The sequence below is a fragment of the Triturus cristatus genome, chromosome 4_1 (assembly GCF_964204655.1).
Source record: "Triturus cristatus chromosome 4_1, aTriCri1.1, whole genome shotgun sequence".
Taxonomy (NCBI): Eukaryota; Metazoa; Chordata; class Amphibia; order Caudata; family Salamandridae; genus Triturus; species Triturus cristatus.
The window spans coordinates 496,235,697-496,250,766 of NC_140585.1; the positions used below are offsets into that span (position 1 = coordinate 496,235,697).

Sequence of the window (15,070 nt, forward strand, 5' to 3'; positions counted from 1 at the left end):
AACTTTTTGATTTCTTCTAATGTCATATTAAATGCACAAAAAAGCAAAATTGTTCTCTAACAAAAATGTTCCAGATAGTGATTCTTTGGCAACCTGCATAGAAATAAAAATAATGCAACATACACAAAACACAACTTTTGCAACATTTAAAGACTTTTTTTCATTTCTTTTTATTAACATAAGGTTATTGACCACATGACATTGGTCCGATTATTATACAGTTAATGAGCAGAGTGAGACAATCAACAGTCGGTTCCACGTTTCTAACATAATTCAGTCTTATAAAGTTGGTAAGTATCCATTAGCAAGTCAACAGTCCTTTACACATATATCTGGTAATAGTGGAGCAGATGGGATAATACATTCTTCACCCAAAGCCCAATCATATTGCCTATTCTTGCAATATGGGATCTTGAATCCTAGCTCTCAGGGCGGCGCATGGGCTACCTCTATATGCATTCCACTTTCCCCAGATCTTCTTCCAATTTTGGGGGCATCCCCTACTTTCGTACACAGATCTCTCAGCTACCATGCACCAATCCAAGTCCCTCTTCCAATCGCCAAGGAACGGAGTTGTCGCCAACCCCAACATCTGTGCGATATTTTGTTTGGCTACCATCATGCCCAGTGTGACCCAGGTTTATTCAGCCAGGACAAGTCAGTGGCATCCCTAATGTTAAGGAGGCACCATTTGGCTGAAAGAGACATGGTTATTCCTGTGACCTCACTCATGCACGATACCACCGCTCCCCAGTAGGTTTTGACATTTGGGCATCCCCACAGGATAGGAAAAAGAGTTCCCACCTGTCCACATTTCCTGAGACAGATTATGTCCATCTGTCTGCCCATTTTTACCCATGTGGTACAGGACACGTAGACTCTGTGAAGAATTTGAAGTTGCCCTAAACGGAAAAGCAGTCGCACAGCAATCTGCCAGGTCTGTGTCCCAGCGTTTTCGAAGCTGGGTGAGAGTGTCTGGGAAATTATTTATGAGTTTTCGATATGTAAGAGAAATCGCCTTGGTGATGAGATGTTCCTCCAGTAGTCTTTCCTCCAATGGAGACGACTCGGATAGGTTTTTACCAGGGGGTAATAATACCTGGTGGGGCATGTCGGATTTGTAAATAGCAAAAGCCTCGTAGGTTTTTTGTAAGTCCGCAAATGGAATTATCCCTTCGGTGGTAAATAGGTCCCTCACGGTAGAGATCCCTATCAAATCCCATTTATCAAATCCCTCCCTTTTTGCCATTGCACCCAGAAGTTCAGCATCCCACAGAGGCATGGCCCGTGTGATCTTCTTTTACCACCCCAGTTTCGCAGCGTTGCATGCCAGAGAGTGACTGTTAGAGCTGTTGGTCCTTCCAGAGAAGGACAGCGTGGCTCAGTGTATAGTGCTCTGCGGTATCCTCCCGGTTGGAGAACCAGGTGGTCCATGCAATAGGCTGGATCCTCCCTGGGCTGGTGGGCCCAGTGGTTGACAGTTATTAGTTGTGTTGTGTTGTATGATTGGAGATCAGCGAGGGCTATCACTCTGTCGTACCACCCTTGTGTCAGTATCACCAGGGCAATGCGTGGGGAGCCTCTATCCCACAACAGGGTCCTGATTTCACTATTTCTTTAAAATACATGTCGGGTACTGGAAAGGGGGTGTTCTGTAGCACGTAGAGAAAACGGGGCAGTGCCATCATTTTAAAAAGTGCTGCTCTTCCTAATAAAGAGAGAGGGAGAGATCTCCAGTGTCTCACATCACTTTTAAGACTTGTCAAAAGGCTAAGCAGATTTTTAGTTGTGAATATCTTAGGATCAGTGGTAAGGAGGATGCCCAGGTATCAGAAACTCTCTGTTGCGACACAGGCCTCACATCCTGGAGGGAGGTGGAGTGTTGGGCCAAGGAGGACAAATATCACTGATTTTGTACAATTAAGCAGATATTCAGAGTATTTCTCAATCGATCGACAGAATGCTCATCAGTCTTGGGATAGCAGACCTGGGGAAGGTCACATAGAGAAGAATATCCTCGGCGTATAACAAGATTCTTTTCTCCCATTCCTCCGTCCATTGCAGGCCCCGGATCAGGGGGTCCCCTCTGACCCATTCTGTCAGGGGTTTGAGAATGAGTGCGAATATTAGGAGAGATAGAAGGCAGCCCTGTTGTGTTTCTCGATGGTGGGGGAAAACCCTGGATGCTCAACCATTCACCACCATGCGCTCCAAAGGCTTTGAATGTAGTAGTCGCAGCCAGGATAGAAATCCCGGGTCGAAGCCCATGTGGTGGAGTACAGCAAAGAGATATGGCCACTCAACAGTGTCAAAGGCCATGCGTGTGTCGAGAGACAGGATCGCCACATCTTCATCAAATTTATGTGCCCGACCCATGGAGCTGGTGCAGATTAAGTGCTATATTGCGACCGGGGATAAACCCTGATTGGTCTGGATGGACATTAGTGGGGTCGAACGGAGAGCCAAGAGTTTGGCCAGGATCTTCATTTCTGCATTCAATAGGGAAATGGTCCTGCAGGAGGCCCATTGTTCCAGTGGTCTGCCTCCTTATGTAATACAACCACCGAGGCGAGCCTACTTTTCTACTTTCTTTGAACATTTTCGAGAGGTAGGGCTCTATGGTGGTTGCCGTGAGTTTATATAATTCTATGGGCCCAATTGCTTATGGCGCCTTGTTGCTTTGCTCGGTTGCAGTGCTCGAATGGCCAGGTTCACTCCCTCCTCCGAGAGGTCGCTATCTAAAAGCGCCACCTCATCAGGAAAAAGGGTCATGAGAGGTCTAACGGTAAAAAGGTTAGGGAGTCTTGTTCCGATCCGTTCATGTCAGAAGTGTATAGTTTAGAATAATAGGTTGCGAAAGTGTCTGCGATAGCTTGTGGGTCACTCAGGTGCTCTCCGTCTGGTGACTATATCCCCACCATCCATCGGTTTGCATGAGCTCGTCTTTCTAGCCAAGCAAGCAACATTCCCATTCGGTCTCCCAGTTCAATCACCCTGGCTGTGTAGCTTTGTACTTAGTCCTAGTCACATCTGCAACTACATTGCTGTACACCTGCTGGTTCAGGCGTAAGCGGTGTTGTCTGTCTATCTGCATATGCTGCACTAACTGGATCTCCAGCTTCAGAATATCCTGCTGGAGCACATACACAATGACACATCTATCCAGTTTATGTCCTACCATCAGTGAGAGGGCCTGACTTCTGATTACCACCTTATAGGCTTCCCAAAGTGTCAGTGAAGAGGTGACTGAGTGCTCATTTTCCTTTAAATAGTGGGTTGTTTGTGTTAGGAGTCCCTCCCGTATTATTGGAAGTTTGAGGAGCAAAGGATTTATAGAGATTGTGTCCCTCGCTCATGGAGTACTTTGACAGTATCTTGCCCACACAGGAGAATGGTCCTATATACCTCTCGTTAGGTGTCACACATCAATGATATTCGCCAGGGAAGAGGGCAATGAAATGAGAAGGTCAATGCAGGACATGCTACTGTGGGCCCTGGAGTGGAAAGTGAAGTGTTGTGAAGAGGGGTTAAAAGTCCTCCAAACATCCACATCCCCCGTGCCACATAAAAGTCTGCTAGTTGGGTTTTAGGAGGGGTGGTCTACCTAAGGGGATGCCGGTCCATAGTATCGTTAAGTGTCATATTAAAATCCCCTTGTAGCAGGAACTCACCCTCTCATGCTTGGAGCATGAGCGCGCCTATGTCCGGGAGAGTGATGTTATGTAAAGCCGGAGGTACATAGACAGATATAATGTTAATCTTTCCCCCTTCCCACGTGCCTGTCAGAGCAGCATATCGGCCCTACTTGTCCGTCCAGGTCTTATTAATTGAAAGTGGGAAGGATTTTCCATCCCCTGGGAGCTGGAGGTGTAGCCCGCTTGTACCACCATTTTGTAGCCCCAATGGGCAAGTGCTTTACATGTATTCCTGCAATAGAATGATGTCCGGAGAGTGTCGCTTGATGTACTGGAGCACTGCTCCCCTTTTTTCAATTTTGTCCCCCAGTCCGTTAACGTTCCAGGATAGGAGGTAAAGTTCCGGGATCTCTGTATCAGTTCCTGCGCTAATATATCTATAGAGGGTCTTTTCCTCCCCACCCCTTGTCATCGGATCTTCTTAGACTATTGTTTCTCACCCGCATTAAATCCATCAACCAAATCAAGAGGTGCAACGTGGTGTACCTAAACCTAAGTTTTCATAACAAAGAAAGTATACCTAAAAAGTGCAGGCATGTCTGGCTGGCCGTAGCAGGACGGCCAGCCTAAAGAACAAAGTGCACAGGCAGCCCACCCTCCTCCCTGCTGTAACCATGCAGCAAGCCCGCGCTGTCCGCACAATCGACATCGAGACGGGGAGGATGAAAAATAAAATGTTAGGCTAGCGGTAGACTAATCATCCATCAATGCACTCATGTTACAGTACCAAAAATAAATGTACAAATGTATTTAACCATCCTACCTGCTTTCCTCATAAGCATATGTTCTGCTTCGATGCCAGTGATCTCGGAAACGGTGGAAAATACATGAGCGCAATGAACGGCCGCGCGCTCCATGCAGTATCGATGGTAGATCTCTCTATCCCCAGCCTCTTTGTCAATGTTGAACTGTTAAGAAAGGTAAATACTTAAGCCACAACATTTGAAAACACATTCATACTCCTTTAGTTAGTGTAAAAATGTATTCATTGTAACAATCCATAACTGCCCTTGAGGAAATTCCAGCTGACCAACAGCAGATGAGTTATCTGTGAAAGTTACAAGTGACACTGAAAACAGGGCAAATCACAATTCGGAATGGAATTATGAATTCAATACTTGGAAAAGGCCACAATAGTTTTGCTCCCTCAGAGCATCAATTGCATTCAGGAATTCCAACGTCCCATTCTTTTTACAATTCTATCACCCAGTATGAATTTTTAAATAACAAAAGATATTAAACATGAACAATTTTAGTTGAGAAACGCTTTTATACATTTTGTGATCTGCAGTGCACCCTAGACTATGACGAATACATGTATGAATACGATAATTCCGTTTTACAGTACTGATGGTTACAGGAGTATGTATTTTAAGAACGCCCATGCATTTTTCAAGCAAAATTTAGTAAAAGAAAAAACAAAAACGAACGTCTCAATCTTGCAAATAAATTTAATTATGGTAACTATAAAGGCTTCAGTTAATTTTACAACACAACTCTCGTGATCCGGTCACATTGTGCTCGATGAATGGAACATGTATCCACCCTGACATCACTTGCCAAGCAACTCACCAGGAACAATAACAAGGCTACAGCTGATTCATTCAAAACCTCGGGGGCACTGGCTATTGGCGAGACTCAATCAACAATCAATCCAAAATTAAAGAAAATAGGTTTTCAACATTAATTTTTGCAAAGAAATTGTTATATAAAAGTATAATTCAAATGTGATTTTCAAAAACGATCCATCTCTGTGTGCACAACACACAACAATTGCTTTCATAATTATTATTTTCCATGTAGCCAATATGGATACAGTCTCCTGGCTTTTTAAAATCGATCAGTAACTCAGAACAAACTGGACAGGAAACTTGTCGAAGAAAAAAGCGTTTCCAATAGATGATAACACTGGAAATTGTCAATCAAACAAGTAAGAGTCGGACATTATCTAATCCACTATGGACTTCATATGTGCTGTGGTAGGTGAGTCTCCTTACATGCCACATTCAAAAGAATGGTGGAACGGCATAAGCAGATATTAGAACAGGGAGTGAACTTGGTAGATATTCTGTGCTCCTGTATTAAGAAACAACCTTTTCGGTAACACACATGGTTGACAATGACATCCATAGCTGGATACTGCCTTCTCCACCATTATCCCTTCTCCACAACACTTTTCAGCTACAAGGAGTGATGAAGCACTGGAAGAATTGCATCAATACTCAGTGGCCGTGCGTTCATTAGGGTGCTTGGGTGTTGCCCCCTAGTTAATTTGAGCCACTCAAACAAGCGTCGCGCGCGCGCCGTCACTCACACACATTTTCAATCCCAGGCCAGCCGGCCACCGGATACGCCCGAGGCAGCCAGCTCAGAAGGGGGGGCGGGCAGCAGGAGTTCAGTGCAAGTGCAGTGCAAGTGATGACATCGACAATATCAGGTGGTCAGTTTAGGGCTAAAACTTTTTGCAACCAGCCCGAACATGCGCACTAGGCTGCTCATTAGCAGAGCGAGGGTTGTTCCATGCTGCAGCCCCGGTCTACTAATGAGCGGAAAGTATTACTGCTCAAGCCAATCCTGGCGCTGCTGGAGCAGCATCTGGATTGGCTGAGACGCACGCGGTACTTGCCAACCAGCCAGGAGCGTGCGTGATGTCAGAGCCTCATCGAGGCAGACACACCTCGTGTTCACTGCTACTGCCAGGGGCGTTTTGCGCTGCTTACGGGTCTGCCCTGGGTGCGAATCAACAACGAGGTTCCACCCATTGTTGGGGTAGACCGGAGGCAGGTCACCCTTCTTGCGGACGTCGCTGGCGGTCTCGGTGCGGCTCCGACCCTGCTCTTGTAGTAGTATATAACCAATCTGGTCGGGTCCCCTGAGGAGCTCCATTGGGCTGGAGCAGAAGCAATAAAGCCAGAGCACTGCCATCAGCAGTAGCAGCGCTGCGCCCGGGAGCAGAAAGGCTAGGCGAGGAGGCGACAACACCGTCGACTCAGGAAGCTGGTGCCCGCCAAGAACGAGCCCGGCTGCCGTGCTGACCAGCAGGGCACCAGCACAACACCACACGCTAAGGCAAAAGAAGCTACGGGGAACCAACTCCATGTAAGCTGCCTAGGAGTTTTCCAGGCATTAGGCTCCACGGGACAAACGCAAGAACTTCCTTGTGAGAAATTGACCATCAAAGTGCACCAGATACAGGTAGTTGGCAAGAACACGGCCCGCCCCTGGATACCAGGTAAGACGGCATGTGATTTAAACTGCAAATTGTTCTATACCGTAGATGTAAGTTGCAGTGTGTCGGGTGTGAGTGGGCCGTACATATTTTTTTTCATTGTTGTCGGTTTGCTGTTCTCCCCTATAATTGTAGGGCTACAAGTAGCAGAATGCATATGAAACATTTACGTAAGGGCGAATTTCAATTGACAAGTGAGTGAGACCGTGGTAACCTAATTCCTAGTAGGTCCTGGATAGCTGTTGGCATTTAGGGGCCCTGTGTGATGGTACTCGTGTGTTATTCGCTATTCTATAGTGATTCTGCATTTGTTGTTGTCCACTTTAATCTGCTCAAAAAAAGCACTAACAATGATGAAAACTCTACTTATAAGCTGCTGCTGGATAACCACGGCTGTCCTCTGAAGTTTCTGCCTCTGTAAATTAAGTTACAGTTGCTCTTAAGAGCTGGTTAGTGCCCAGTGTCATTTTGGGTATGACATGGAGCTCGGCTTTTTAGCCAATTTCAGTTTGAATGCGGTGTGTTTTTTTACTCTCTGCTTTGAACGGTAAAAGCAAAGCATGAAGTTCCACAGTGCCACGTGTTGATGGTTTAAAAAACAGGATTGGCTGAAGACAGCAAACACTCAGCTGTGGTTGTGTTAGACCATGCACTGTGTGTGCAACTTTAAACTAACATTCTAGGATATCTAAATATTTCTATCTCAGTGTTTTGTAGCTTCTTCTGTTTTCTGTCTTCTTGTGTGTCCAACAATGTTTTCTAGTTGTCTAACGTTTTCTAGCTTCTGTTGTATCTTCATTATTATTGTATAACTTTTTTTGCCTATCTGGTTTCTCTGTGTCTATCGGGTTGTTTTCTAGCTTCTTATGTGTCTACACAGTTGCTTCCTCTGTGGGGTCCTCACAACTATGCGCCTATCCATTCAGTTGTCTGGGGTGTGGGGTTGCACGTGTGTCGAAGCTCGTGCGGATTCCGAACATACAGCAGCTTTACACACGGACTAGTGTGTCTCTCACGGCCTCCAAGCTAACTTCTTCGCGTCATTCTTACGAAAGCAGAGTCCAGTCACCGTGGGCCCATTGAGGACTCGTTGTGTCACTGGTTCTAGGAGCGACTCGTGTGAGTCCCTGTGTTGATTATAGGTGTTTCTTTGCTTCTTGGCGCTACACAGACACATGAAAAGACACGGGCACAAACCTAACCTTACACCCAACAGTATATTAGTTTCTTTTTGCGCGCCTAGTATGCAAGCAGAACAAGCGATAGACAGTTTTGCCAGTCACTGTCTTTGTTAGAACAGATTCACAATTGCTTTATTAACCTTCCTGCTTTCTCAAATTTGCTTGAAATGCACCATTTGCCCACTCTTTTTTCAAACTTTTCTCGGGGGGAGAACCCCCACAAACCCGCCGTAGGTAGTTTGGGCTCGCTCGCTACAGTCCTGTACGACAATTGTTTTCCGCGCACCACTTTCAAATGCCACCAGCCGCCGCTGTCAATACCTCTGTGGCTGTTGGCAAAATATGTGTTCTACGGACATGGCGATCTCAGTTTTTCCCCACACATTGAGACTGGAGGAGGGGCTGGCTCAACAGCAGCGTATGAGAGTAGTTTATAGACTGCTGGACCAACACCAACATTTTGATTAGGTTTGGGACCCATTTTTGCAAGCTCCATAGTATCTTAACTGCTGAACTATTGATCTATATATCATTATATTCTTTCCTTTATCTGTCGCTTTCTCTACTGTTAAAAGAGTACCCTGCCATAGAGTAACTTCAGGACTTTTCGGATATTATCCCTCCTCACCCCAGACCACTTGAATGATACCTGTAAAATATTCCTGTCTTAACATCCCCCTGCTCCTCCACCTATCATCTTTTTTTTACTTTTCTTGTGTTATTTTTATGACTTTGGAACTTTGAAAGACATGGGCGGTCTGTCAACATTGGGTCTGGGGCTCCGCTTCCCTTAATTCCCCCACCCCACCACAATGGCTAAGGCTTCTTTAAGTTAAGGGGTGCTTCTTTAAAAACTAAAAATGCACACAAATTCTCACTGGCTGGGGGCTGCACTCACCCTCATGGCACTTTCTCTCTTATAAAGGCTGCACAGGTGCAGAATGTAACTAGACATCTGCCTGCAAGAACATTTGCCGGGCCGATGATCTCACAGCCCTGAGGCTTGTGAGGTCATCAGTCCTACAAAGCCATTGCCTTGTGGACTAGTTTCCACCCCTGGTGATGTCGAAACAAAGTTAGCCCCAGACGCTTCATGCGCACGCCCTGTAATGCCAGGGGCTTCACGTCAATCAGGGGCTGGAGAGTATTCTCACCCCACTCTTTTCCAGCTCGTCACAGAGTGAGGCAGGATCAGTGATCATTAGGGCTCCACCTCACCCAATGTTGAGTTAAGAAAGGGTGGGATAGGCTGCCGCTATGAAGCAGAGAAATTGAGTCTGCGCAGATTAGAAACATTTTGAAGACTTAAGATCTCTACTTCCTGCTCTGCTTTTAGTAAAAGAGGTGGCGGACTGCGGTGGGCATTTCAACTCTGCTAAGCTGCCGGGCTATAGCTTCTACTCAGATAGTGCACTCCCTGTGTGCCCCTCCTGGTGGAGCTGCAAAAGAGTGGTTGAGCAGTTGAGGAAACAAGCACTGGTAAATGCACTAGGTTTTGCCTATGTGAGTAATAATAAACTATTTTTTATTTAAGTTGTAGCTTGCAGAGTGTTAGACCTGGCACCTTGGCTCTCCCTTCCATTTTTTGCTGTTGCCTCATGTGTTTTTGCTGGTGTTAGATGCTTTTGGCACTGTGCCACTGCTATCCAGTGCCACACTGCAAGTGCTCCCTGTTGTAAATTGATGTATGGATTAGTGATTCCATGATTGGCTGGTTTGGTTTACCTGTCAGACCGTAATACAGTGCACCAGGAGTGCCCAGGGCTGGTAATCCAAATGCTGCTAGTGGGCTTGGAGCACTGGTTGTGCCACCCACAGAAGCAGCCTGTTAAAGTGTGTCTAAGGCTTGCCATTGCAGAGCCTGTGTGCAGTCTGGTACTGCCATGCTGACTGGGTAAGTGCACCCACTTGCCAGTCCCTAAACCTTCCCTTTTCTTCATATCAGACACCCCTATGTTAGGCCCAAGGGCAGGGTGCATTGTAAGTATGAGGTAGGACATGCCCTGGTGTGTGTGGCATGTCCTAATAGTGAATTACAGCCATTCTAGTTTTTCACTATTGCAAGGCTACCTGTTCCCCATAGACCAGAATGGGCAGTTTGATAATTATATCTTATAATTTTACTGATTCAGGGACCATGGTAGAAATTCGAGTTTAGTATGCCTGAACTCAGAATGATAAAATACATCTTTTAGTGAAGTTGGTTTTAACATTCTGTGTTTGAAAATACCACTTTTAGAAAGAAGGTAGTTTTTTGTCTATCCATCCAAACCTGCCTCTGCTAGGTTGTGTATTCCTTGTCTGGAGTTTGATTGACAGGGGCTGGGGGATTCCAGGAGACAGGGTGAGTCAGCACAGGGCTGAATAGAGAGATCTGCATCTAGATGGGTGGGAGGAGTTGCACCTGGGACCTGAATAGGGCTGTGCCTTCCCTCCACAATGCTGGCTCCACCTCCTGTGGTGCGTCTGATGTCTCTGCCCTCAGAGAACAAAGAGAAACTGGGTATAAATATTGGGACCTTAACCCAAGAACTTTAGATCACTTTGGGAAACAAGAAGAAACCTTTGCTGAGGAGTGGAACCAGAGAGACTGAGGAGAGACTATCCCTAAGCTTGAGGGATTGGCCTGCAGTGGTTGCCTAACTGCCAAAGAGAGGAGAAAAGGAACTTTGTGCACTTTATTCAACTTGTGAAGGATCTCCAAGGGCTTGAGAAAAGAGCTTGCCTCCTGCTGAAGTCTCATGGACAACAGACTTCACCCACCAGCTCCCCAAGAGTTCTTTGGAAGTGCCTGCTGTTTTGTGAGGCTTTCTGAGGGACTGCGTGTTGCAAGGAGCTGGAAGCACGACTCATGAGCAGGAAGCGTGTCACTGAACTGCCGCTGCCGCTTCACAACACGAAGCACCTCGCATCGCCAGAGAAGAGGATGGACGTCGCGGCAGACGCCGCCGCATCACTGGGAAGCGTGTCGCAGGGCCTATCGCGGCTCATCGCCGGAGAACAGGATTGACATCGCATTAGACGCCGCCGCTTCTCTGGGAAGCGTGAGGCAGGGCCTGTCGTGGCACATCGCTGGAGAAGAGGATTGACATCGCATTAGACGCCGCCGCTTCTCTGGGAAGCGTGTGGCAGGGCCTGTCGCGGCACATCGCTGGAGAAGAGGATCGACGTCGCAGCAGACGCCGACTCATCACCGGGAAGAGTGTCGCAGGGCCTGTCGCGGCTCGTATCATTGTGGAAGCAACTCGCATCGCCAGGGGAGAGGAATGACGTTGCAGCAGACGCCGCCGCATTACTGGGAAGCGTGTCGCAGGGTCTGTCACAGCTCGCATCGTGTGGAAACATCTTGCATCGGCAGAGAAGAGAATCGACGTCGCAGCAGACGCAGCCGCATCACCGGGAAGCGTGTCATATCAAGAAGAAAGCGCCATCTTTGTTTCTTTGCACCAGATCTTCAACGCATCACCGTCCTTGCAACACTTTTGTTGTCTTGCGTTACGCATCTTAAGGTACATTGAACTCTGAGTGTCGCATTTACCATCTTAAGAGAACTAAGCTAAGCTAATTCTACCATTTTAAGTACAGTATTGTGGATTTTTGTCGTTTGTGGTCTTGTGATAAGTCTATATAAAGAATACTTATTTTTTTATATAAAACTGGTGTGGTGTCCATTTGTAGTGTTGTCACTTGATTACCGTATGTGTTCACAAATGCTTTACACACTGCCTCTGACATAAGCCTGTCTGCTAGTGCCAAGCTACCAAGGGAGTGAGCAGGGGTTATTTTAGGAGTGTACACGCTTACCCTGACTAGACGCAAGGGCCCCTACTTGGACAAAGGTACCTACCTCTGCCAAATAGAGACCCCCAAACCTAACACAGAGTATTTGTACAATATAAGTAGGGCTTCCGGTTTTCCGTTTAAACGGATTTTTACATATAAATACAGACGGAAAACAAGTTTTCCTTTGTCTGTATTTATATGGAAAAACTGGAAAATACGAGCATATTTTGCGGCGCTGCTGTGCTCCAGCAGAGTGTTGCAAAACAGGATGGTATGGTGATTGATCACCACAGAGTAAGTATCGCCTCTGGTATTATCAGCATTTACAACAAAGCCTCGTTAATAAGTGAATGGTCTTTTAAAGACCTGTGAAGTACTCGGGTGCAGCTGGCTGCACAAAAACTGTGTGTGCCCGGAAAGCTGACTCAGCCAGTACTATTGAATTAATTTAAGGGAAGGAGTGCATCCTCAACAGTGTTTCATGCTTAGCAATTTCTCCGTACCGAAGGGGGGTTGCACCCCGTTAAAGAATTTCACAGGTGTTATTTCAGTCAAGATTAACATATCACTACGGAGACAGTGAAGAGTTGGATTGAACTCTCTGTAGTTACAAGTGCACATATAACATCTTAAGGACTGTGGCTGATACAAGACTAGTTGAACTATGTGTGATGTTTTTGTCATGTCATATTTTTAGTCATATATTTTGTTTTAGGTGTTTTCACTTTTCGAGTAACGAAACAAGCATTCGTGTTTTATAATTCATGTCATTTTTTTTGACTAATTATGTAGTTTGGATGCATCGTGAGTTTCTGGGGATTGGGGCAAGTGGGATTTGCGAGCACGTGTTTATTACAAATTTTGTTACAGTTGATCAGAATACGAACTGTTAGTGGGGAGAGCATCACGCGCGTTGAGGTTTCTGACACATGATTGGATAACCGAGGTATAGCAGCGGGGTAATGAGTCACTGGGTTGGAAGCACATAGAGTGATTGGGTACATGTAGATGTGAATGTCGTTTAAAACAGGTGCGAATGCGAATGGTTGTGATGCTGCATGATGGTCAATAACTCGAAGAAACGGAGACGAGGAGGTTATGTTGCCGGTAGCGATTTCAATGAGGTAATTCATTTTATAGAACTGATAGATGGGGTAGATGGGAGCTATGCATACAGATTGGAGGCATACGGGGCGAGATGAGAGGGGCACGATCGTGTCAGTTTGGATTGGATTGGGAAGGTGGCAAACTCATTAAGGATCATCAGGAGAAGGGTAAGATGTGAGATTTGTATTCAGATGTCAGTGACTTGGAGAGAGAAGAGGGGGGAACGAGTGGTGGAATGGGTTTGATTCACGAGGATAGCTAGAAAGCAGAATGGCTTGGGTAGTGCATGTGGGAGTTGTGGTTTCCATCAAAGGACTGGAGTACAGGGTATAGTAGAGTGGTCAAAGAGTCATTGGTACAATGAGAAGATGGACAAGATGAGAGTTTGGGAGGGAGATTGAAGTTATATGGAGAGATATGTGAGAGGTATGAGAGGCAGAATGGGTTTGATGCACGAGGATATATGGTGATTTTTCTTTTTTTTCTTTTTTTGGAATTATAAGGAAACAGTAAAGTGCAAGCCACCCTCACTGTGCAATCTGTGTCAGTTAGGGTATTGAAAATCCCGATATTTTTCCCAATTTACAAATGATTACATGCAATTTAGAAAGCAGTGTTGGGCACAGACAGACATGCTTTTCCAGGCAGCATATAACTCTTGTCTAGTGCATATTTTGAATTGAGTTGCTTCCAGGTGTTTATAGCGGGGCACAATTTGGTTATAGTTGAAGGCAGTGTGAGTTTCTCTCAGTGGGGCAGTATGATGTTCAGTGTGGGAGAGGATGTGGCCAATGACAGAAACTGCAAGGCTCTGAGACAAATGGCTTTTGATATCACTTTTAGGCGTATTTGGGACATTCTGTGAATGGCAAAGTTTTCAGATTAATGTATTGTGTTGACCAATAACAAATGAGTGCATGTATGTATTGTCAATTTAAATAAATGTGGAAAAATACTAGCCTCAGTGTCGTCTTTCACTTGTGTGAAAAATAAATAAGGATAAATACAGATAAACTGCCCCAAAAATAAATATGGATAAATACAGACGGAGATGGCAATAAAATAAATCGCATAAAACCGGGAGCCCTAAATATAAGTTACAGACAGTCTCTTATGGTATTATTACTTGATTTTGTACAAAAAGGCAATATATTGTGCTGTTACTAGTGGTATGGTGCGGGTACGTTTTTTTTAAACAAACTTTATTGAATACCATAAGTTGATTGCAAAGTGTCTTATCAAGTACATATGGTGTTTTTGTTTTTTGTTTTTCAATCGTATACAAATATCGGCTTTGTACAGACTAAAAGTCGATTTGCACATAACAATATATCATAATACAGTCAGTACGATTAAGAGACAATTAATGTAAGCATTTAAGATGTAATAAGATCACTGAAAGTGATTGCATTGTGTAATTTGAACTATTCCGTTAGCGTAAACCCCCTCCCTCCCTCCCTCCCTCCACCCTCCTTCCTGGTCTGCCATTTCTTGTGTGAGTGTCGGCCTAGTACGCCTAGATAGATATCATTTTCTATCAGTTGCTGCTGGTGTGCGGTTGGATTACAAATAGTGCCTGTATGGGGTCTTCAGCTTGTGTGCTCTATTTATAACTGTGCAGGTTATGGGTTAGGATTGATGTGTGTAGGTAGGAGATCTATCTGTTTAAAATCTTGTAACATGAGGTCCCATTCCATAGAAATGGGGTGTTTCCGTAGTCCACGTGCTTCCTCACGTCTAAGTGCCGCACTTTCGGCACTGCACCACCGGATCACGTCTTCGTGCCATGTGGGTAATGGAGGGCACCTGGGGGATTTCCATCTCATAGTGATCGCTCTTATGGCCAATATAAGGGCAGGTCTAAGAAGCGCAATTGGGCCTTCAGGGCACTGGTACGCTTGCGGAGGCCCAGCAGACACTCCAAAATGTTGTCTTGAATTGTGAGGTGCGTAACCTCTCCAAGTGTATTCCGGATCTTTCCCCAATAATCACGGAGGTGAGGGCAAGCCCACAGCATATGGATGAAGTCCGCCTTGCATCGTGGGCAGCAGTGTTGGTCTTCTGGGAACATGCGC

General features: G+C 45.6%; 1 protein-coding gene across 2 annotated transcripts in view; it reads right to left on the reverse strand.

The window, feature by feature from the left end:
* Window positions 1-15,070, reverse strand: part of GYS2 (glycogen synthase 2) — a 528,148-nt gene that overhangs the window by 190,003 nt on the left and 323,075 nt on the right. For both annotated transcript variants that reach the window (XM_085652724.1, XM_085652725.1), the window contains one exon: window positions 4,459-4,603. In XM_085652724.1, coding sequence (XP_085508850.1) covers window positions 4,459-4,603 — 145 coding nt within the window. The remainder of the gene's footprint in view (window positions 1-4,458; window positions 4,604-15,070) is intronic.